The sequence below is a fragment of the Podarcis gaigeae genome, assembly GCF_964106915.1.
Source record: "Podarcis gaigeae genome assembly, chromosome: 1".
NCBI classification, from domain to species: Eukaryota; Metazoa; Chordata; class Lepidosauria; order Squamata; family Lacertidae; genus Podarcis; species Podarcis gaigeae.
The window spans coordinates 87,791,465-87,814,979 of NC_139678.1; the positions used below are offsets into that span (position 1 = coordinate 87,791,465).

At 45.3% G+C, this 23,515-nt stretch overlaps 1 protein-coding gene across 1 annotated transcript in view; it reads left to right on the plus strand.

Moving 5' to 3' along the window:
* IGFBP5 (insulin like growth factor binding protein 5) overlaps positions 1–22,081 on the plus strand; it is a 47,858-nt gene extending 25,777 nt beyond the window's left edge. The window contains exons 2-4 of the mRNA XM_083751856.1: positions 12,716–12,945; positions 13,804–13,923; positions 14,712–22,081. Coding sequence (XP_083607982.1) covers positions 12,716–12,945; positions 13,804–13,923; positions 14,712–14,843 — 482 coding nt within the window. The 3' untranslated portion in view covers positions 14,844–22,081. The remainder of the gene's footprint in view (positions 1–12,715; positions 12,946–13,803; positions 13,924–14,711) is intronic.
* The last annotated feature ends 1,434 nt before the right edge of the window (positions 22,082–23,515 follow it).

The following is a 23,515-nucleotide window of genomic DNA, read 5'->3' on the forward strand; positions in this document are numbered from 1 at the left end:
TTTAAGAGTTGGCAACCCTAATCTCTGGAGCTTGCCAAGAACACATTAAGCAGTCAGCGAAGGCAGTTGCAACCTTACAATGGCCACACCAGATCTATGGGGTTGTTATTAAACTAATCTAGACCAACCAGCATTTCGGATAGACTGAACAAGACAGGGGACATCATGTATATGAACAAGTTGACTTTAGATAATTTGAAGAAAGTATAGGCCTGAGGAAATCCTTTTGTTAGTAACTGGAACACTGGCTTTGCAGAACCTATCAATTAATGGTGTGCATTTTGATCTAATGACTGGAGTCCATTGATGAATGACTATCTTTATTTATTTCAATATTACAACAGTAAAGGATTCTTAAAATTAAAGATGAAAACAATAGAACAATACATTAGACTGGTACATGTTGCTCCTGCTGGGTGGGGCCCAGATCCTGAGAGATACCTAGGAACAAGTTAAGGCTGAAATTCAAAACTCATTTACTAGGAAGCAAGCCTCCTTGGACACAGTGTGACTTACCCGTATTTTTCGCTCTATAAGACGCACCAGACCACAAGACGCACCTAGTTTTGGAGGAGGAAAACAAGAAAAAAAATATTCTGAATCTCAGAAGCCAGAACAGCAAGAGGGATCGCTGCGCAGTGAAAGTAGCAATCCCTCTTGCTGTTCTGGCTTCTGGGATAGCTGCGCGGCCTGCATTCGCTCCATAAGACGCACATACATTTCCCCTTACTTTTTAGGAGGGAAAAAGTGAGTCTTGTAGAGCAAAAAATACGGTACTTAGGGGAAAACATGCATAGGATGGCACTGCAAGTAGTTCTTCTCTACAAAAGACCAGTTGCCTACCAAAAGCTATGCTAAAAGTGTTCCTTCGAGCAGAATCAAAGACATCCCAATTGCACATCTTGTAACACTTTGACTGTTAGGCTGACAAATGAAATAGTCTGGTGGAAGGTCGTCCCCCCCCCCCCCATATTCTCTAATTTTTCTGACTTCACCTCTCACTTGTATTTCTAAAACTCCTCTGAGCACCTGTGAGTAATCTCACTTTGTGCCTACAACCTGCCAATATTTCAAGCTCATTAAGAATATTCATTGGTTTTCCTCTTAACCTCCTCTAAGTGAATCAATGTCTTTTATATTATAAACAATAGGTTCATTGATAGTGGGAATTAAAGCGCCCCTTGAGCTGGGGGTGGGGAAGGGGTAGAAAATTGAAGCCTACAACAGCAGTCTTTCCCCCTGCTAAGGAGTTATAGTGAGTTGCACAGTAGAAAATTAAGTGTGAATGTTTTTCCAGGCTCCTTTGACATAATTTCATTAAAAAAGCAGCATTTTTTTCTACTAGGTGCAACATGAACTAAACATCCTAGTTGTTATAAGTATTACAATTGGGCTCCAATAATTTATCCCAAGCCTTACAAGTTCAAGCTTGCAGATGGAAATTTTTGATCCCCTTTTTATATAATTTTATGGTTAGTTTTTTTATCATGCACGACCAAGAATTGCTTTGACCTTTCCTGCAGCTCTGTCAAAACTGCCACAAACAAGAGGATTGTTCTCTTCTCAGTGAATTTTGTGGTGTGTGTTTTTAAAATGTTCCTAGTGCATTGCTTGTTTGTGCTTCTTTGCAGCATGTTGTGTGATTCCTCCCAGTTCAGTGTTACCTGCCTCTGCAAGTGTTGTTCATTGGCCTAGTAATGGAAACAAGACCTTTGGTTTAGCCACTGGTCCACTAACAGTTTGTTCAATGCAACAGCTTGTTCAACCTTCTTGAACACAGGGATATCAGAATGAAATTTAGTCTAAGTGTCGAGGACACACTTCTTTGTTTCAGGCTCTGGTACCAGCTCAACTTCCAAACCTGTTTTTCAAAACCGTGAAGGTAAATAGAAAATACACTGTAATGTGATCGCTGCTTTCGAGACTGAGATAACCAGAATGAAAGTCAGTATACATGTTCAGGGCACCATTTTACACACCAAGTTCATACCCAATTCCACCAATCCCTGCTTCACCAGCTCTTAACAAGCGTTGACAACCAACATGTGAAAATATGACTAGCACCCAAAGCATTTTCCAACCCTTTGGGTATGAGCTGCTGCCCTCACTTAGAAGCCAAAAAGTCCCTGGGACTTGACCATAACTCATTCTTTGGCCTTGTGAGCTATGGCTTGGCAGTGAATTCAGCCTTGGCTTGGCAAGCTGGAAACTGACACTGATGCTCTTTTGGAAATTCAGAGGCGTTGACATCACCAGCTGACATCATCAGGGTGTGGGTCCCAAGCACGATCCTAAGATGTGATGGTTCTTCATGTTCTAACTGATCCATATTCAGCCTCCCGCTGTCTCTACATGGGCTTTCTCTTCTTGCCTCCAACTCAATGGCAACCGGAATCCTTGCTTCACCCCTTACTGCCTTAAGGGCTTCGTCTCACTTTCCAGACTGTCTAGAATGAGGCCTTTTGTTTGAAGGTATTATTATCCAGCTGTAAAGGCTCCCTTTCTTGGAGTCCAAAGGGACTGCAAATTTCAACCACTTATACTGCTTCCCAGTTAATTCAAGGATGAAAGTAAAGGTGGGTTTTTAATATATATATTAAAAAACAAAAACGATGACGCACCTTCTCAGGCAAAATATTGCATGTAATTTAAATGAATTAATGAATTAACTTGGCGTATTTGGTAACAAGGTGAAGGTCCTTACATCACATAGTCACAGTTCTTGCTTGAGCTGGGTACAGCTTCTAGCTCCATCTCATCCAAGGAAGAAAGATTGCTTTCACCTTAATATTGTCAATTTCAGCATGTTATTCTGCATGGCCCTGTGGGTAACTGAAATAGTCTTTGTGAGTATGGAGAAACATCATCCCTAGCAGGACATTTAAGCAGTTTGCTCAGAAATTATCCCATTAATCACAACTCTCCAGGGAGGCAATCTGAGCTCAAGGGATATCTATGAGCATGTGATTCTGATGACCCATTTAGGCATAAAGTTTTCTTATGTATCTGCATAGGACATGGAGTAATAACCCACAGATCAGAAACTCATGAGGAATCTTCTGACTATCTAGTTCAGGGGTCTGCAACCTTTAAGACAAAAAGAGCCACTTGGACCCGTTTCCGAAGAAAAAAAAACTGGGAGCTGCAAAACTCGTCATTATAAAAATAACTTTTTAATTATTTCTTTGTTTGACCCCTCAGAATTACTCCTCCTCATAGAAATAAACGTTAAATTAACAAGTTACCTTTTTGTGTTTATGTGTTCTTCACTCCCCTTCAAAACAGTGACCAGCGTACATGCCCCCTTTCAATGCAGTGACCAGCGTACATGCCCCTTACAATGTAGCGGGCGGGCGGGAAGGTGCCGTCACGATGGTGTGTGACTAACGCACGCACCGTCCCCATGCGACGTCACAGCCAGTACAGCGCCTGCCACAGTGGGGAGTGTTGGGGCGCACAATGTGCCTCCTCCCCTCACTAGTATCCGCCCCGGAGCCGCGGCAAAGGTGTAAAAGAGCCACGGGTTGCTGACCCCTGATCTAGTTGATAACTGTGCCGCAACGTAGACTATATATGTAAACTTAGTCTCTGGATTAATTGTCTTATGGGGAGCCCTCTTTGACTGATAATGGCCTGGTTCATGCATCACAGCTTAGCAGAAATGTGTGCACTCTGAGAAAGGTGATCAGGGCTGCCTTGCTTCTCCCAAGTCATTCTGCTGATGGACTGTGCTTTGGCTTGGCTTGGTGCAAAGCAGGGGTGGCCAACTCCCAAGAGACCGCAATCTACTTACAGAATTAAAAGCTGGCAGTGATCTACCCCTGTTTTGGGAGGTTCAGGTCAACGTTGTTGAGCTTTTTTAGGAAGGAGGAAAGCCCTGTTTTTAAGGGTTTCAGGGAAGAGAAAGGAACAGCCACTCACCAACAGATCGCTGCAAAAACAAAGCGCCTCAATGTGTAAACTCCGCCTTCTGTTCTGCAGAGCATGCAACAATGGAGGGCCAGAGCGAGGGGGACAGATTCTATTTTACCCAGCGATCGACTGCAATCTACCAAAACCTCCCAGGGATCTACGAGTAAATCGCAATCGACCTGTTGGACATCCCTGGTGTAAAGCAACTTGAATCAGTGGGTGGGTGATAGACAGAAATGCAACCTATTTGTCACCTTGTTTATTCCTTCTTGAGTAACCACACATTGTCATGTTGAGTGTGTCTCCTCAGACTTTGCTTCTTCCTTCTTCTTGTTGTGTTAGTATTACTTTCCTTTTTGTTAACCTCATGACTCCATGAAAGCCACATATTAACTTGTCCTCAGAATGGCTTTGTTTACCAGGGATAATAAACCTTAGGTGCTCTTACCAAACTATTTATTCCTGCAGTCAACTGCAATATATATACCAAATTCAATAGGTTTAGCATCTTGTCCACACCCAGGGAGCGTTTTTTGCCCCAGATGCCAAAAGAACTTGATCAGATTTGAGTCACGTACGAGCCCTGACCAGGCAGGGAGAGGCACCATTGCTGTCCCACCTCAGAGGCATCCCCTCTTCTTTTGCCTGCAGCGCTGAATAATAAAATCCATGTTGCCTTTTTATGCACCTCTCAAAGATTTCCTAGGGACTCTTCTTCCATCCAGGCTGGAGTGGCAAGAGGTTGGTGGTACATGGAGATTAACAGCAAAGTACCAAAGGAGAAGGGACGTGGGTGGCGCTGTGGATAAAACCTCACTGCCTAGGACTTGCTGACCGAAAGGTCGGCGGTTCGAATCCCCGTGGCGGGGTGAGCTCCCGTCGTTCGGTCCCAGCTCCTGCCCACCTAGCAGTTCAAAAGCACCCTTAAGTGCAAGTAGATATTATAGGTACCGCTTTATAGCGGGAAGGTAAAACGGCGTTTCCGTGTGCGGCACTGGTGCTGGCTCGCCAGTGCAACTTCGACACGCTGGCCACGTGACCTGGAAGTGTCTTCGGACGGCGCCAGCTCCCGGCCTCTTGAGCGAGATGAGTGCGCAACCCTAGAGTCGGTCACCTTTACCTTTACTTACCAAAGGAGAGGGGGACCTCATAGATTGTTTAGAAAACACTAATGTGTGGTTGACGTAGGTGGTGGATCCTGATTGCATCAAGTGAGTGTCGTGCAAAAGCCCAGCTGGAGGGGCAGCTCAGGTTCAGGCAGTTTGAGTGAGCCTCGAGAACCAGTCGGGGAATCAGGTATCAGCGCAATGCGGTATCAGTGACACAGCCCAGGCAGAGTGTGTGTGCTCCACCGGATGCAACCCGCTCCTCTGCATTCTAGCCAAGGGACATATGATCCCTGCATAATCCTACCAAGCTTCTGTGCAGGGAGACGAAAGGAGAAGAGACCTCTGCCCTTCAGAATTCCAACTCTCCGTTCCTTCAACTCCAGGCAGCCTTTAATATCTGAGTTTCTCCTCACCACCATCACCACTACCCCTCCCCCCCCCCCATTTCCACTATAAATGATAGATGTCTCATAGATTTTCCTACAGACAGAGACCACCAAGGGTTGCTAAGCAGGCTAAATTTCAACCAGTCGAACCAGTTTGCAGCTAAGCCTGCCACCTGGCTGAGGTTTCTTCTTGCTTTCAAAAGCTGACGCCTGCTCAGTGTATGCACAGAGATCCATGGAAAACTGCAGGATGTCCTTTGCTTGCGATCTCTCTTTTCCCCCTCCACTGGCAAGCTGCGTGAGGCAGGGATCCAAAAGAAAGGTTGAAACTGAATTTTGGCATCACCAATGCATGTGCAGATGCACACACATATACTCCTAGCAATAGCAACTAAAGTTGCCATTGCATCCAAATCTAATGCTTCGGCATACGGTGACTATGTGCTACCTTCAGAATCTTGCCTTTAAATACCAGTTGCTGGGGGATGCAAGTGGGAGATGGCCATTGTGCTCACACCCTCCTTGTGGGCATCCCATGTGTGTCTAGTTGGCTACTGTGAAAACGAGGTGCTGGAGACAGATAGGCCTTTGGTCTGATTTAGCAGGGCTTTTCTTACAACTGAAAAAGCCAGCTTGATCAGGTTGCAAACCCCTATTCTTGCAAATCTCTATGCTTCCCCATATTTCTCTTTCTGAAATGCATTTTCTAAAAAAGTATCTACAACCTTTCCCTGTCTTTAGGGTGCTGAAATGCAGAAGAGAACAGAACTCCTGCATCTTTAATAGAATTTCCTGCAATTCTCTTTTCTGCACAAGTAGTAAAGGTGCAGAAGCTCTGCCTTCTTTTTGCATCTGGCCACCCCTAGCACCACTGCATGGGGAGATTTAAAATGAACAGGTTGTTGTATGCTAATTGCATTTACTATGTGAAAAACCAGGAGTTTGCATCTCTTCCATACCCAGCCTAGATGAGGCAATTGTAATATTGCAGGGTCTAGATAAAGGACTGGGTCTACCCATGCAGCAGAATGACGTGAAGGGGCATCGGAATGGTAGAATGGAATGGAATTCAGCTGAAGGATCACGTCTGAGTCATCAGCACTCAGCACCACAGCAAGTTAGAACTGCTGTCCTTGATGTAATAATTTTCTACTTGTGGGGAGTTTTTACATGGCAGGTGATACCGGTATATTTGCCACCTGCAATGGGTAGTATACACTGCATTCTTCTGCCTCAGCTTTCTACCATTTCATTCTGAATTTTAAGACCAGCGCAAAGCCAATGTTGGTTTTCCCAGCAGTAGCTCTCTTGGTAGCTGCTGTGGGCATGACTTCTCATGCAGAGCTAGCCAAGACAGTCCTGCCTAGATATTGGTGGGCTCCACTTCCATCAGCCCATCCAACATGGCGAGTAACCAGGGTTGGGGGGAGCTGCAGTCTAACCACATCTGCAGGCACCATATTGGCTACATCTGGTTGTACTGTAGCTACACTCACAAGGGAACCACTGAGCTAAATAATTTCCTTCTTGCACAGCCAGAGATCAAGTTTTTGGATGTGGGGAAAGAAGCATCTGCCTAGCCATTGTTGCAATGAGATGCTGGAGTAGGTGGATCTTTGATCTGCACCAGCAGGGCCAGTCTTGTGTTCTTATGTTTATGGTCACCTGGCTGCATGCTGGACTCAATGACTTGCCACCTGAGCATGGGGAAAGTGAAAGAAGATCTAAGACACACGAGGGGTGAATGAGAGATAGTGTGCTATATATTTCAGGGCATTAGTAACCTTCTCCCCACCACACTAGCACCCCCTTTCTGATCTTCTCCCCACTCACTGACTGCCCCTGTGGCTGCTCATATCTCCCCTCTGATTACCAAAAGAAATTAGAACCTGGCCAGCACTTTCCTGCCCTGGCTTGCTGACAAATTCCAGGTTTAAAGAATTGTTTATACTTTTTGTAATTTATAACTTAACTGTGTGCCCAGATTCTATTTCCCAGGCTGATACGTGCACTGCTGGTGCCCTCTTCGGGGCAATGGATAATATTGCAGCCAAGGTGGAGAGATTGCTTCTAGGCACTAGAAAAGGACTTACTTGGTGAAGGAATGTGACCATAGACACACCACAGCTCTGCATAAAGGAGGTGGTGCTTATAGCTGCGCTTCACTATTCCTATGCCACACCCATGGCAAAATAAAAAGCCTAACTTTGGGGCCTCCAAATGGTGCCCACTATTCCTGACCATCAGCCATGCTGGCCGGGGCTGACAAGAATCATAGTTCGACAATATCTGGAGAGCCACAGCTTAGCCACCCTTCCTCTACAGTGGTACCTTGGGTTACAGACGCTTCAGGTTACAGACTCTGTTAACCCAGAAATAGTACCTCGGGTTAAGAACTTTGCTTCACGATGAGAACAGAAATCACACGGTGGCAGCAACAGGAGGCCCCATTAGCTAAAGTGATACCTCAGGTTAAGAACAGTTTCAGGTTAAGAACGGACCTCCAGAACAAATTAAGTTCTTAACCTGAGGTACCACTGTACAGACAAGCAACAAGGAGCCTTAAGTATTTCCCCCCTTAGATGTGAGCTGAGGCTTTTTAAAAACACATGTCCATACGTTAAGCAGAAAAGCAGAATAATACACTGAACCAGTACTTTTGATTGGTCCTTTGTCCTCTGGAGACAGGAGCTGACAAGAATCTCGGGCCTAGTGCTGATATTGAAGTGATTGGTGAAGTTAAGACAGGTTCGAAGGAAACCCCTGATCCCTTCAGAAGCTGTTAGCCTCCAACTCCCATCAGCCCCAGTCAGCATGGCCAATAGTCAGGGCTGGAGCTGTAGTCCAGCAACATCTCCCATCCATGGGTTAAGGGGTAGAGGATTTTGATATGTATCCTTCATAGGACGAAGAGGGGAGGAAGCCAGGCAACGGTACCTATTTCACCAAAGCAGGATGCACACCTGTTGCCCTGAGTAGTGTTTCTGCAGACCTGATGACAGATCTTTGGATCATGATGCTTCAACAGCATTTCCACCCACTTACTCTGGCTCCAGCTCGCTCCCAGCGCTGGTGTTTGAAGTCATGTGCACATGACCTTAGCCACAATCCATAGCTGTCCTTTTTGATGCGTTTTTCTTCAAACCAGCTTCCATCCAATTTGAAAATGAACACAATATTCACTTTGCTCTTAACCTGAGGTGTGCACATTTTTGGCAGCCATTGCACATGTGCAGATAACAGCTTCATGAATAGGTGTTTGGGAGGGAGTTGCAGGTGTGGGTTAAAAAAAAACAGCTAATGAGCATTGAGTAAAGACATCCCCATCCCTCTCTCTGCAGCAGTGTAGAAATGTGGCTTAAAATGCAGCAGTGGATGAAACAACCTCACTGAGTATTAAGCCTCTAACGTTACATGTCTTGGCCTGAGCTTCATCTCTATGTAACCTAAGCAGTGTTGTCTACTGAAGCAGCATGCATAGGGTCCATACAGGAGATGGTATGGATTGGATTGAATAGGTGAGGGAAGAAGCAAGAGGTGTGGCTCTCCAGATGTGGTTGGACCCCCACTCCCATCAACTCTGACTGCTGGCCCTGCTGGCTGGGGCTGATGGGAGCTTGGGAGTCCAACAGCACCCAACAGGTTGCCCATCTCTACACAGCACTACCAACCAAAAGGAACATCTTAAATTTGCAGCAGAGTCAGAACCTCTATTTGGTGTGCTAGGAACAAAAAATGGTGTGATTTGTGTGAAGCAACAAAAAGATTAATAGCCTAATTCTAGGTAATTGTTCAAAAGCTCATTCCCATTGGGTTCAACTGAGCTGCAAGCTGTCAAATCGCAAGCTGGAGAACATGGCCGAACCTCCATGTCCCCATATGCAACAGGAGATGGGAGAGCTGCCTGCTCCACCCTCACCCCTGTCACCTCTCATCTCACAAGCAGGACCTGGGGTTCACGGTACAGCAGTGGGGGAAAGGGCAGGTGATGATGTTCACATGCAGCTGCCTCCTCTGCTCTATCAGGGTGCATTTGTGTTCTCAGGATAGCAACTTGGTACCCCTCCAAGGACTTATTCCCTAGTCCTTATGTTTAGGACTGCATGGTAAAGTATGGAGTACTTTCCAGGAAGCCCTGTCTTTAACCAATGACACTTCACTTCTACATCTGGATAAGGATTTTTAGGATTGGCCTCTAAAATATGGTGAGAGAGATCTGTTCTAGATTAAGTGCCCATAGATGGAGACTGGAGAGAGGGTCTTCTTGGAAGAGGTGTAATAGTGGACTACCTTCTCCAGCAAGCTTGCCAACACAAGCTTAGCACCAAGTGGGTCATCTGTGACAGCTCAGATTCCAGGGTGATTTGAGGTTGTTGAAAGCTTTAAGGAGACTGGGTGCATCCTGGGTGCAGACAAAGCCAAGCTTCAGCCCTTCCTTTCTTCCACTCTGTGCTTCCTTTTAATCGTTTTCCTGTGACCACCCTAATCTCTCAGCTGCCCTGGGTGGCCTGGTAGAAATGGGCAGTGCAGGATTCCATAGTCTCTGTGGGGTTAGGACTTTATTGAAATTTGGAGCTAAAAATAGCCTTCTTTTGCTCTAAGGGCTGTATTAAAGGTCACAAGTGAGCTAAGTATAGGCTGTCACCAAGTTGTTCCTATATATAACCGTGCTGGAGCTCTAAAAGCGACCATCTGTTAATAAGATCATATTGGCTAGGATCAGAGAGTTTGAACACACAGAGAGTTTAGGAGGCAGGGTGGATTTTCTCTAGGGAATGCACTGCCACAAGAAGGTGGGAAAGGCCACATGCATAAATCGATGTCTGCAAGGATTAAATAAATAAATGGAGGATAAATGAGTGGCTGCTACCCAGGCCCAAGATAGCCTGAAAGGTAATATTCATCACCTTTTGTGAACAGACACTGAGGATTAATAGGGGATGGGTACCAGCATTTTTTATTTTTTTTTTAGGGACGCGGGTGGCACTGTGGGTTAAACCACAGAGCCTAGGACTTGCTGATTGAAAGCTCGGCGGTTCGAATCCCCATGGCGGGGTGAGCTCCCGTCGTTCGGTCCCAGCTCCTGCCCACCAAGCAGTTCGAAAGCACCCCTAAGTGCAAGTAGATAAATAGGGACCGCTTTATAGCGGGAAGGTAAACGGCGTTTCCATGTGCGGCGCTGGTGCTGGCTTGCCAGATGCCGCTTAGTCACGCTGGCCACGTGACCCGGAAGTGTCTCCGGACAGTGCTGGCTCCCGGCCTCTTGAGCGAGATGAGCGTGCAACCCTAGAGTCTGTCATGACTGGCCCTGACGGGCAGGGGTACCTTTACCTTTTACCAGCATTTTGCCTGCTTGTAAACTTTGTGAGACATCAGGTTGGCCACCATCACCTTCAATGTTTCTAGATAGCACTGATGACTCTTGACCGTTGCTCCTTTAATAGCAAACTTGAGTGGGGTGTGCAAATAAGATTGCAGCCAAAATGGAGCCACCAAGACAAGAAAATATTAGCATGTTTGAACACTGTTTGAAGGTGTACAAAGATTTTTTTAAAAAATAAAAACTTAAGGGGGAAGTCTCAACCCCCCCCCCACACACACAAAAGTGGGAATTTGAACTTGACCCCTGTACATATATTTCAAAATTCTGGTGGAATTCAGATATATTTGAAATGCTATCAAACTGCTTGATTGGAAAGGAGAGGGGGAGATATCCCCCTCCCACTCAGCTGCTTAATGTATGTCTGCATGTGAGGAAGAGACTACAAATGTCAAGACATTTGACTGCCATCAGCTTGCCTGAGGCTTAGTGACAGATTTCAGTATAGTCTGCTGCATGCGAACAACAGGACACTTGCTGCCCCTGGGTATGTTTTGGCCCCTCACACAGCCTGCCAGAGTGTTTACTGCTGAGAGCTGAGAAGATCCGCTGTTACTGAGAGGATTCCAACCCACCCCTTGGAGAGTCCTTGCCAGGCAACAAATCTGCTACATCTCTTCACTCAGGGGACTATACCTTGTAATGTCTCTTTTGACCTTGTATGGAGCACCACAAGCTTTTCTTTAATGAGGGCCTTACTCTTTCACAATAAGTTCCAGAAGCAGAGCATTGTTGCTGCCCACTGAAAAGCAAATGGCGCTTGCTTCTCCCAGGGCATATGCCAAGGAAACTCTTCTTGTGAACAAGCCTGAATGTGAGCCATCATGAGTAGGGAATTTTTTCAACCTGAGGGCCACATTCCTGTCAACCATCTGAGGGGTGGGCAGCACATGCTAGGGGTGGGCAGGGCCAGAGGCAAGTGGGTGGAGTAATGGGTGTGGCTCTTCTCTTGGTACAGTAGGCTATATTCCTGCCATGCAGCAGTTGGAGAGTTCTTAGTTTGGATGCATTCAATTTGGCACTTAATATAACCTTTCCACTAATAACTGTGGCAGTAGCAAGAGTTGGGAATTTATCAAATTTAGCACATTCCACCTCCAAAAAAATATCCCTGGGAACCCAGATTATCCTGTCTTCTGCTGTCTGATTCCTATTCTGGCAACAGGATCGTGGTACAATGCGCTGTAGTTTAGTAACCCTAGAAAAGCAACACTGTGTTCAGCAACCTTGGATTATAGCAGGTTGGGCTGTTATAATATCATTTAAACAGTTTCCTTTTTTAAATAACTTTTTTATTCAAAATTAAAACAAAACATATTATCCAGAAACATATCATCCTTATCCCCCCCCCCCATTTTTCCTCCCTTTTTGCATCTCATTGCCGTATGATCCCACTCTTCACATATTTCTCCACTTTTCACCCACATGCTCCAACTAAAGATAACATTTCATGCACCTGCCAAAGTGGATTCTACCAGCTAGCCCATGAAAACCCTTCTCCTTTCAATGCCCACTGGGTTCTGGGAGATGAGGGATCTGGAATGTTTTCTAAAGACACTGGGTCTGTCAACTGTCTCTCCCCTGATGCTTCTTCCTCTTCCTGCTCCTCTCCCATTATTTACCAGCTTTTCACCTCATCTGCCTCTGAGCTACGACCTCCCAAAAGCCACCGTTTTAAATCTATACTGTCCTCCTCTAGAAGGGCCAGGCTAAGGAGGCGCTTCCCACCATTCCCCCTCTGTCCAGTCCCTGACAATATGTGAGGTTTCTCAGAATGTGGGCATCATGTGTTCCACAAATACAGATGGTGCATTTTATGGATCTTGAGACTGCTGTTATGAAAGCAACGAGCAAAAAAGGACGCTGTGGCTCAAGGAAATGGATGAAAGTCCAAGAAGCAACTCTTTTTCTTGCTTTCTCCCATTCAGAAAGAGAATCCCGAGAGCATGAGGACCCAACCACCTCAGAAATGGCAGAGGAGACCTACCCTTCCAAACCGCACAGGAACAAGGGACACGTGCGCCTCCCTGAGTCCAAGGTAGAGGCCCTGAGGAAGGATCGCAGGAAGAAGCTGACTTCATCCAAGTTCGTTGGTGGGGCAGAAAACACGGCACACCCTCGCGTTGCTGCCCCTGAGCTGAGGCCAGAGTTTGAACTGGTAAGTGTGGTCCTTCCCTGTACCACATGTGCCCTTGCCCTTCATTCTCTTGCTCCATGTCTTGTATACCTGTATACCTGAAGGAGCGTCTCCACCCCCATCGTTCAGCCCGGACACTGAGATCCAGCGCCGAGGGCCTTCTGGCGGTTCCCTCATTGCGAGAAGTGAGGCTACAGGGAACCAGACAGAGGGCCTTCTCGGTAGCGGCGCCCGCCCTGTGGAACGCCCTCCCATCAGATGTCAAAGAGATAAAGAATTACCTGACGTTCAGAAGACATCTTAAGGCAGCCCTGTTCAGGGAAGTTTTTAATATGTAATGCTGATTGGGAGCCGCCCAGAGTGGCTGGGGAAAACTCAGCCAGATGGGCGGGGTATAAATAATAAATTATTATTATTATTATATTATTATTGTCTCCTCCCCTCTTCCTACCATCTATGTTCCCACCATAACTGCCATGCCGGTAGAGGATGGCTAGAGAGGGATATTGATAAGTGGAAAACATGGAGCTGGCAGGCACAATTCTAGCTGCTAGTTTAAAGCCCACTCTGCATAGTGACTCTTCCCTCCACCCACCTTCATGTGCTCAGCCGCCCAACACATAATGAAGCTGGTTTCCTCCAAGCAGTGCCAGTTCCAGGTTCTGCCAGGCTAAGATGCTCTGTGTGTGTGCCCATTGCCTCACCATTATTACCACTGCCCATGTGCTTGCCTCTTGGCTCAATCTGCACATCCTCACTGAGATAAGCATGCAGAAAACACTACTAATCTTAATGAATTCTGCTTAATCTGACCTTATCTTGGGAGTTCAGTGCTTCATCCTCCTCAGCACCTGATTGCTTTCTCTCCTCTTTTTTCAGGGCCCTTGCCGGAGACAGATGGAGGCATCGCTGCAGGAGCTCAAATCAAGCCAGCGCATGATCCCCCGTGCCGTCCACCTTCCCAACTGTGACAGGAAAGGCTTCTACAAGAGGAAACAGGTAGAAGCTCTGCTTGGAGTCAAGCTCTGCTTTGTGGTCCAGGGGTACAGACAGCAGGGACTCTTCCCCATCAAACAGCTTTGAGTCAATTGACCCAGTCTCTTAACAGTTTCACCACAAAATCTAAACTGGTATTCCTCAACCTTGGGCCCTCAAGGTGTTGTTGGGCAACAACTCCCATCATTCAAAGCTCACTTACCCATTAGGGCTGGCAGGAGGTGTTGTTGTGAGCTTTAAATGATGGGAGTGGTAGTCCAACAACGTCTGAGGATCCAAAGTTGAAGAACACTGGTCTGAACCAAGGTTGTGGCCTATGGATTTATGCTCTGTATGAGCCAAGCATTATGTGGCGCAGGAGGTGATTAAATGAATAATAAAAAAAAACGATTGCAAGTGACACCATTAGCATCATGTGTAGTTAAGAACCCAAGCAACCCTACAGGACAACTGCCCACATTTAATTGCCTTAACCTACATCTTGATCCACCAAAATTTGCAAGTGATGATGCTCATCATATCCATGCTGGAAAAAGTTTATTTCTTCAGATTAAGCTGCAGTTAAAGGAGCAGGCTAGGCTGGTTTCCACCTCTCCCACACCTTTACCCAGAAGCAAACTGTGCTTATTTGGGGTTCTAGTCTAGTTAAGGCCTTAACCAGCAGGCCAGCTGGTTAACTCCCAGGTTAACTTCCTCCAAGGTAGGCAGGGGATGTCTTCCTCTCAGGGGAGGTGTGACCATCCCAGATGTCCTCCACTCACTCTCCACCCTTTTCGTCCTCCTCTCTCCAGTGCAAGCCATCTCGGGGCCGAAAACGTGGGCTGTGTTGGTGTGTGGATAAGTACGGACTGAAGCTGCCGGGAACGGATTACGTAGCCGGAGACCTCCAGTGTCACAACTTTGACAGTGCCAACACTGAGTGAATTATCCTTCTTTGCCTCTCCCTGCCAGAGCCCTTTCCCCCACCCACCCATTACCCACCCACACCTCACGACGTGCCCAGGAGACTGATTCCTTTCATCTCATTTTAAGAAACTGAGGACCTCGGAATCTACGGTTATTATCATCAACTTCTCTCAATGGCAACGGCAGAGACTAAAGAAAAGGCAACACTTTGAAGCCAAATAAATGGATAAATAGAGAAGGAAGGAAGGAAGGAGGCAGAAGATGAAGATGACAAGGCAGCCACCACCTCCCTTGGGACATGGCTCTAAGATAACTCTGTAGGCCTCCATGCTTGAAAGTATCGTCATCCAGCCGCCCAGACAGCATCAATGTAGGAAGCTCTCAGAAGCACTTGAATTTTGTTTTTGTTTTCTTCCCCTCCCCCTTTTTTACTTTAGTGGGTTTGAAACCTTAAGATTTTGGGAAGTACCTAGTTTAACCAGCAGAATCCTAGGACAAACAGGCCACTTACTATTTCAATCCACACACACATAATATATATATTCTGTCAAGGTTCTTTTTTCAGTGTTGTCATTTCTCTACTCCTTCCCCCCAGGGCTAAGGTTTTATTTGCTCTCTCTCCCTTATTTTCTTTTCAAATAAAAATCAAATGGATCAGAGAACATCAGAACCTACAGCAGGGTGAAGTGAAGCATTGGTTAAAAATCAAAATTCCCTGGGCAGTTAAGTAAGAGGTTTGACCTGATTATTTGAGGTGCCATTGTCCATCCCTCTCCTGTGTAAATACAGCTGTGGTGCACATGTTTACTCTTTGTTGAACAAGTCCCCTTTCTTCCAAGAAGAGTCCTTTGACCTCCAATCACATAAGAAGCCCCACAAACCTCTATGCAGCTTCTTGTGTAAATCAAAGGCATTCAGGTTTGTGTATTTGCAGGATCATGACCCAAGCTGAAGCAATAGCATGTCAGGTATCCTGCAGGCACTTAAAGCGTATTTTTCTTGTTGTCAATTATGTAAAATGACCTGTGGAAATCCACACAATGCTGAGCAATTATTATCACTCTCTACCCTTTAATGTAAAGGTGAGGACAGGGGGAATGACTCCTATTATTGTACTCGCATATCCTAAATCATTGCCCTGAGCAAGGACAATACGAAGCAGTTAAAACATGATTCATAAAATCATGCACACTAGATTTGTAAATCTAGTCCACAGCTAAGGAAACTATTTTGCCATCTTTCAATGTCTATGAAGTGACTGAGAGTAGGTTGAGACCCTTTTTTTTCCTGAAAGAGACTCTGAAATTGCTGCATGGCGGGCAGAAATTCAGTACATATTAATTTGTCCCCATAAGTACATCTTTTGTGCTGGAAAAAAGCTGCACCTGCTTAATTTCTGCCTGTTGTGCCACTGTCAGTCTCCACCAGGAAAGAAGCAGCTATGCAAACAAATAAAAAAATCACCCGCAGAATCCAATAATTTGACAACTTTCATGTCCAGGCTTGGGCATGCAACTAAAGCCATTTTTAAATATATATATATATATTGTTTAACATTTTTTAAACTCCTCAGTATGTCTCCATGGACATTGCCATGACAAGGATCTTTCCTCTGCTCAGGATGGTGAATGAGAATGCAAGAAAATGACAAGAGGGAGAGAGAGAAAGGATTACCCATCCAAAGTCACTAGCATTAGGGGAAAATCACCAAAATAGTAGCCATTAAGAAACATGCAATCCACTTGAGGGTGCAGAAGAAATGGAACCCATGGTGATTTCCTGGAGGAGGACACAAAGGAGTCGAGGAAACTGGTGTGGTGGGCTGCAAGCACTTCTGGACAACATACTAATCAGAAGCATGGAGAGAGACAGAGAGAGGACTGGGGTTTTTGCTTGCAGGCAGATGAGAAAGCCCACACTGCCTGCTGAGCGTCAAAAAAGAGCGCTGTTGGTAGGAGAACCAGGAGGACACCCACAACATGCTACATGCACTACTAAGCACAGAAGAAAGGGAAATGAGGAATCATCCTGGCAGAATGGCTACAGCATGAAAGCGACCTTGGTGGGTTTTTCTTCTATCTATCACCCCCTTCACTGCCAGCAGTGTTCAGATCAGCTCTAGAACAAAGATGAAAGCCAACAAACCATTGGGGTATTCCCAGAGATGTGAGAACTGGCCAAGAAAATCTGGATCAGGGAATCCACAGATTGGTTCTATGGAGATTTGATTTGTCTTCTGTAGAAGAGAGCAGGGTGGGGAGATTTCTCCACATTTCTATGTGCAAACACCCATCCTTTTGTGCAGAGACAAGGAAATATGGAGATGGAAACACACACACACACATCCTTCCAAGGTAAAAAGTCTAATCATCTGGGTGGAATTCCTACCCCAAAATTCAACATTGCAAACAAAGCCCACTCCATCCTTTCACCTCCATCTTTGATCCAGATTTTCTGGAAAGTGTAAATGACTGCTAGATATTCCAGTTATCCCCTCCCCTGGGCTTTGGCAGCAGTGGTGAGACTTTTACCCTTTCTCCTCCGAATCAAAGCTAAACCTACCACAAGCAACAGAAGGCCAAACTGTGCTTTGACTGGAACATTTGTTATCATGATGGGTGAGCCTAAGTCCCATTTTCCCCACAACCCTGATTTAGCATGTGGAAAGGTAGAAATGCCTTGTTGTTTACTACCTGCATTTGGGTTGGATTATTTGGCTGTGCCTCTTTCCTAAACTGGATAAGTCCTTGGATGCTCTGCTGACAATGCAATCTGAACAATATACCCCTAGTTAGGTAGCTCTTTCCCAGTTCCTTGCCAAAAAGATCATCTATGTCAGTCAAGAGAGCTTGTAGGACAGAAGGAGCATCATGGTCCCTTTTAGAAATTCTATACTTACCAAGGTGGTATAATTGTGCTTCTGTGTCAACAAGTGTGTGAACTGGGTATGGGAGCAAATCTGTGGTAATGATGGAAAGGAGGGGCAGTGCCCTTGTTGCCTTGCTATAGGCGACCTGAGATGCTTCCCCCCGCCCCCTGCAATGGCCATAATCCTGATCTCCATGAAAGACACCCGTGTGCAACATTTGGGCTGTCCCTGAAGTCTTCTACAAAGTAGAAGGACAGAAATTGTTTAAGCATTTCTTCTCAGGCTTTCAACATGGTTCATGCCTTTGGGCTGATAAATCACTTGTATTGGGACTTTGGTTGGTAAACGAAAGGTCCTGACCGCATCTGTCCTTCCCCATAGAAGATTGTGTGGACAGCCCCAGTGGTGGGCATTGGTCCCTTAGGTGTTCACACTTGGAATTATGGCCAGCATTTCAAAAGGGGGAGACCTAAGGTAGCACCAAAAATAAAGCGTATCTTGAGAACGAACTACCATAATGGCCAAGCCAGTAGATCAGAAATGGGGAACCTGGGGCTCTCCAGATGTTGCTGGACTACAACTCCAGTCATCTCTGACTGTTGGCCAGGCTGGCTGAAGCTAATGGGAACTGGAGGCCAGCAGCAACTTGAGGGCTGCATGGTCCCTGTCCTTGCAACAGATTATATAAAGCTTTAATCTGGTCCTGACATTTCCAGGGGTAATTCATACTCCATTCTAGCCATTACAGAGAGGGACTTCTCCATTCTAGCCATTACAGAGAGGGACAAAGTGGTCCTATGAAACCTGGTGATATCTATGCTACAGCAAAGCTCAGCATTGGCTTCTTATCTCTTTGGAAAAAATGAGGTTCAGTATGAACAAAGGCAAGAGGGAATTCTGTCATCTTCCAAAAGTGAGAACTGAATCCATTTTGCTTGCTCCAGGGCACATATGGTGCACTTTCTCTAGGTCTAAAGAATACATGGGAAAGGTCCATGGTAGAATGACTATGGGTTGTGAAGAGGCTGATGAACTTAATCCCTTTGGATTTAAAAACAAATCTCTATTGTCAAAAGAAGATTTACAAGGAGGAAAGGACAGTGGAGCAGAGTGCACATATAATCTACATAGCATATAAAGGGGCAGGAGATGTGCTGGGCACATAAGAAATTAAGGGAAATTTACACTACAAAGTTATGCTGATTTTGTACCAATTTAATTGTCATGGCTTTTGCCAAAGAAGCCTAAGGACTGTTCTTTTCTACAGTCCCTACGGTTCCCTGAAAGGAGGGAGTGATTCCTAAATCAGTGTAAGTGTGTGGTGTAAATATATATCTTTACAGGGCAATCCGTAACATGTCTACTCAGGAAGAAGTCTCATTGAGATCAGAGGGACCTATTCCCAGGTAAATGGGTAAAGGATTGCAGCCTTAGTTGCATAAGATGAAAGAATGTTGCTAAAATCCTTTTCTCTCCCCAATTGGTAGAGTCAGTCTCTTGGTGCTCCTGGACTGGTTTCAACCAAAACCATCTTTTATCCTTCCTTCCTTCCTTCCTTCCTAACTTCCTTCCTTCCTAACTTCCTTCCTTCCTTCTTGATATGTATTTTTTTATTATTTCCTGAAACTTGAAAACCTTTCCCTATATAGAAAATAAGATCCCTTCTTACTCCGTAAACAGGGCATGGAGAGAGCCACTTCATCTCCCACTTCTCTTGGACACACACACACTCACAAAGTACAGATATTGCAAGCAGGTGAGGGGGTTTGGAGTACATAATCTTCCCACCTAACTGCCAGCTCACATTGTAAAAGGATTTTCTCATAAGCTCAAAAGGATGCCTTTGAGGACAGTTCCATTACCTGGTTGCAAACTTTGCTGGCTACTGCAGTAGCAGAAACCATTCCAAGTGCATTGGCCACAGCTGATTTTCCAGGAGAGAGCACATCTTTCATCCTTGCTGCTTAAGTATGGAGAACCCAAAGCTGATGTAGACTTTCACCATTAGAAGATCAACCTTCATGGATTCTTAAAGCAGCACTCAAAATCTCAGCTGAAAGGCAGGGAAGCAGCTGCCCCAGTCTCAATCCTACAAAGCCAGTGCTTTTCTTTTTGGTTAAAAAAAATGAGGTGCTAGTACCCATGCATAGATAAAAGTCCCCCCCCCCAAAAAAAAACCAGGTGTCAGTACTCTGTACTAGTGAATACTGTCACAAAATATTCCCAGTGTTCTCAGGGAGGAAGGGTTTTTAAAAATAGCACAACCCCTTTTCCTGACAGGCCCTGCAGAGCAGACTAGGGAATCTTCCCAAACCTGTGTCACTTCCATCAAAGGGAAAGCTCCCAAAGAGCCACGCTCCCATCAAAAGTGCTAAACTTGCCACCCTGGACCTTAAAAGTGGGTTGACATTTTTATGTGCCCTCAAGAGGCCTCGAGCTAAGCACTGGCATGACCTTTGCAGAGTTTGTATGATCACCTCCTAAGAGCAGAGGGGAAACTGTGTTTGCAAACAGGCTGGTGACAACATTTGGGAAGTCCAAAGTCTGTAGAACATGGCTAGAAATAGGACTGAGAACTTGGGCTACTTTATCCATCATATTCATTCATTCATACCTAACAACAAACCTTCACGATCCTATAGCTGTCAAAGGCAGAGGAACCTCTTTCCAACCTGTAGATGCCAAGGCACTATAGCATAAGAGACTATGGGGAAACAAAACCTGTTAGAAGAAAAGTCCTGAACCTCATTACTCTAATAGCACCTGCTACTAGAATAAGTCTTTGTTCTTTACCCCTCCTACTAGTCCTTCATTTCTATTAGCCTTTTGTGTTACATTGGTTACAGTGCCAACTTCTGGCAAGCCATTCTCAATAATCTCCCCCAACCATAAGCTACTGGTGAGTGACTCACATGACACGCCATGTTTTTTGACGTGTGCTCAATTCCATTATGTTATAAGCTTTAAAGATGGCATATTTGCCATTGAATGCACAGATCTCACTCCTTTCCTTTGGCTGGCGACTTTGTGCCTGAATCGCTTTTCCTCTTCAGTTACCCATGATCCCCCATAAAGACTCCAGCTGCCATTGGTAGATGAAAGTTATGCCACCTCAAGAGAAGGATACTATCTCCATTGTTGACCACGGAGAAAAGGCTCGCCCAGTTTACTTCCTTTAAGAAAGAACTTTCCTGCCACAGTAGTGAATCAGGGTGGGAGGTGATGAGAAAAAAGATTTAAAAGACAACGCGGTGGGGGAGTCCCCTTCAGAGACATTGATCTCAGAGACTGTGCACAGGGAAAGTGTGGAGAACGTTTTGGAGGCAATTGGTGAGATACCTTTCATCTCCAAAGCAGCTTTCACTTTTGACCTTTGTGAGTGGGATTCAGGAGCATATAGAGATCTTTAAAGTCTTAGAAGGTCCCACTGCAGCTGATGCAGGTCACATGCATATCCTATGTTTGAATCACATGGCTTCCTGCAATCCTGGTAACGAAAGTTTCTTGCTCTCAGAGCTGCAATAACTAGCACTCAACTCTCTTGGGGGGTGGGGAGGAAACCACAGGCTTTAGACATGGTTTAAATATACGGTGTGGATGTCACCATAGCCTACGAACGACAATATCCAGGGGAGCAAAGACCTCCTTTCAAGCTGAGATATTCCTTGTCACTGTTGCAGATGACAGTTTTATTTTGAAACCACTAGTACAAGAGCATATTGCACTATTTCTCCACTTCATCTCTCTCTCTCTCTTTCTCTCTCTCTCTCTCTCTCTCTCTCTTTCTGTCTTTCAACAGAGCATCTATAACTTCAGCAGTTGACAGGTCACTGCAGTCCCAGGCCACCTTCCTGGTATGAGCATCCCAGATAATGCCCAGGGAGGAGAGAGGGGCTTGCAGCACTCCCAACTTCCAACTCCACCCACCCTCAGCCCCTCCCACAACAACACTGGGACAGCTCTTCTACAATGCAGTTATTGCCCTCAGTAGCACAGTTAACAATACACACATGATTCCGAGTATCCTACCTGGTTTTTAATCATTACGCAGAATTATTCACTACACATTTTACGGTAGCTTTTAATAGCTTTACATACATACAGTAGCTCTGTGGATATTTTTTTTCTTTTGCAGTAAACAAAAAATATTCATACTCTTACCGGTGGGGGGCGGGGGGGGGAGCAGTTTGTGAAAAAACTGACAATGGATGAGGAGTGTAATTGCTCTGTTTAGCATTTTGTACTTTAAAAAAAAAGAATCTCACATTTTATTAAAAAGTGAAGATTGCTGTATACTATTTATTCAACTTATAATTTATGTTACTCTTTGATCTTTGTCTTTTCTTATGACAAAGCATTTATTTAATAAAGTTATGCATTCAGTTAGCCTGTGTGCATGGCTTGGGGAATGTCTGTGTAGTGCACTTGTGCTGAATGAATGTGATTTGCCCATCTTCTATTAAGGGAGCCAGCTGAGAATCTTTCGACTTTACTTAAAAGTAGCAGAATGCCCATCGTGTGAACAGAAGCCTTGCAGATTGCAAGGAGATGTGGTGTTCCAGGCAGGTTTCGTCCTCACTGCAGCCCTTTACTTTTCTGCAGGGGAGACAATGGTGCCCATTCACTTACAAAGGGAATGGGGAAGGGCACAGCTGCATATATGACTAGGTGAGAGCTAAATCTACTTCATGATGAGCCAGACACTGAGAATCAAGTTTGTGATGTGCAACACGGACCACTTCAGTCAGAGACCGTGTTCATTCAGCCCTACTCTGAATTCTGATGTAGGGAACTCACATTTATCAGCAGCGTTTTTATGCCTGGCAAATGTTATCCCTTCCCTCTTCCCCTCTCCATGAAGAGCAGTGGTTTTTGCTATTTCTGAAATAAAGTACTTCTGTTTTGCACAAAAAATGCAAATGTATCCTGAAATCAGGAAGCAGAGATGGCAACTGCAGGAGAAGTGCCATGCCTGCCAACACAATGGAAAGTACAATTTTGCTGTCCACACACTTATCAGTAGGGGAGCATTTCTCATTTTGTTCCTATTAAAAACAAGCAACCTACCACTTTTTCTTCATTTTTGCTCTCACAAGGGACATGTGCTTTTAAATTAGTCCTAGAGATGGATCTGGTGGTTCTCCTGGTTTCAATGGAAGAGCACCCATTTTTCCTTCACCTAGCATGCCTTGCAGCGACCCAAGATCTATTTTGCACTGGGCATGATGTTCCACAACCTGACTCCCTCCAGATGTTGTTGGGGCCTACAGCTCCCATAGACTCCAGCCGGCTTGGCTAACATAAAGGCGTATGCGATCTGTAGCCCAAAACATATGGAAGGTTCATTGGGAAAGAAAGCTCTGTCTAATTGAGGCTGCAATCCTATATCTGAGAGTAAGCCCCATAGAAGACCATGGAGCTTACTTCTGACAGACATATATAGGATTGTGCTGTTGAGACCGTAGGCCACATTCTCCATCCCATTGCAATATTAGCTAATTGACTGGAGTCGTTAGATGCCAACTACTAAAATGAAACAGCCTCCAAGTGGCTTACACTATAATACAGCAATATAGTATACAAGGGGTTAAACCTCTTTGGGTTGTATTCTATGTAAGGCTATTTCCTGTTGCAACAGAACATATACATCCCTCTCCTGCCCCTGCAACTGTTCTAAGGGTTAGTCCAATCCTCCAGAGCAGATTTGGGGATAGCACAGGGAAAGGAGAGGTGGCAATCACCTTGCACTAGCACCAATCCTTGCACTAGCACAAAAAAACCTTGTTGAATATAGCCCTTTGTTCTCCCTCCCACCTTTCT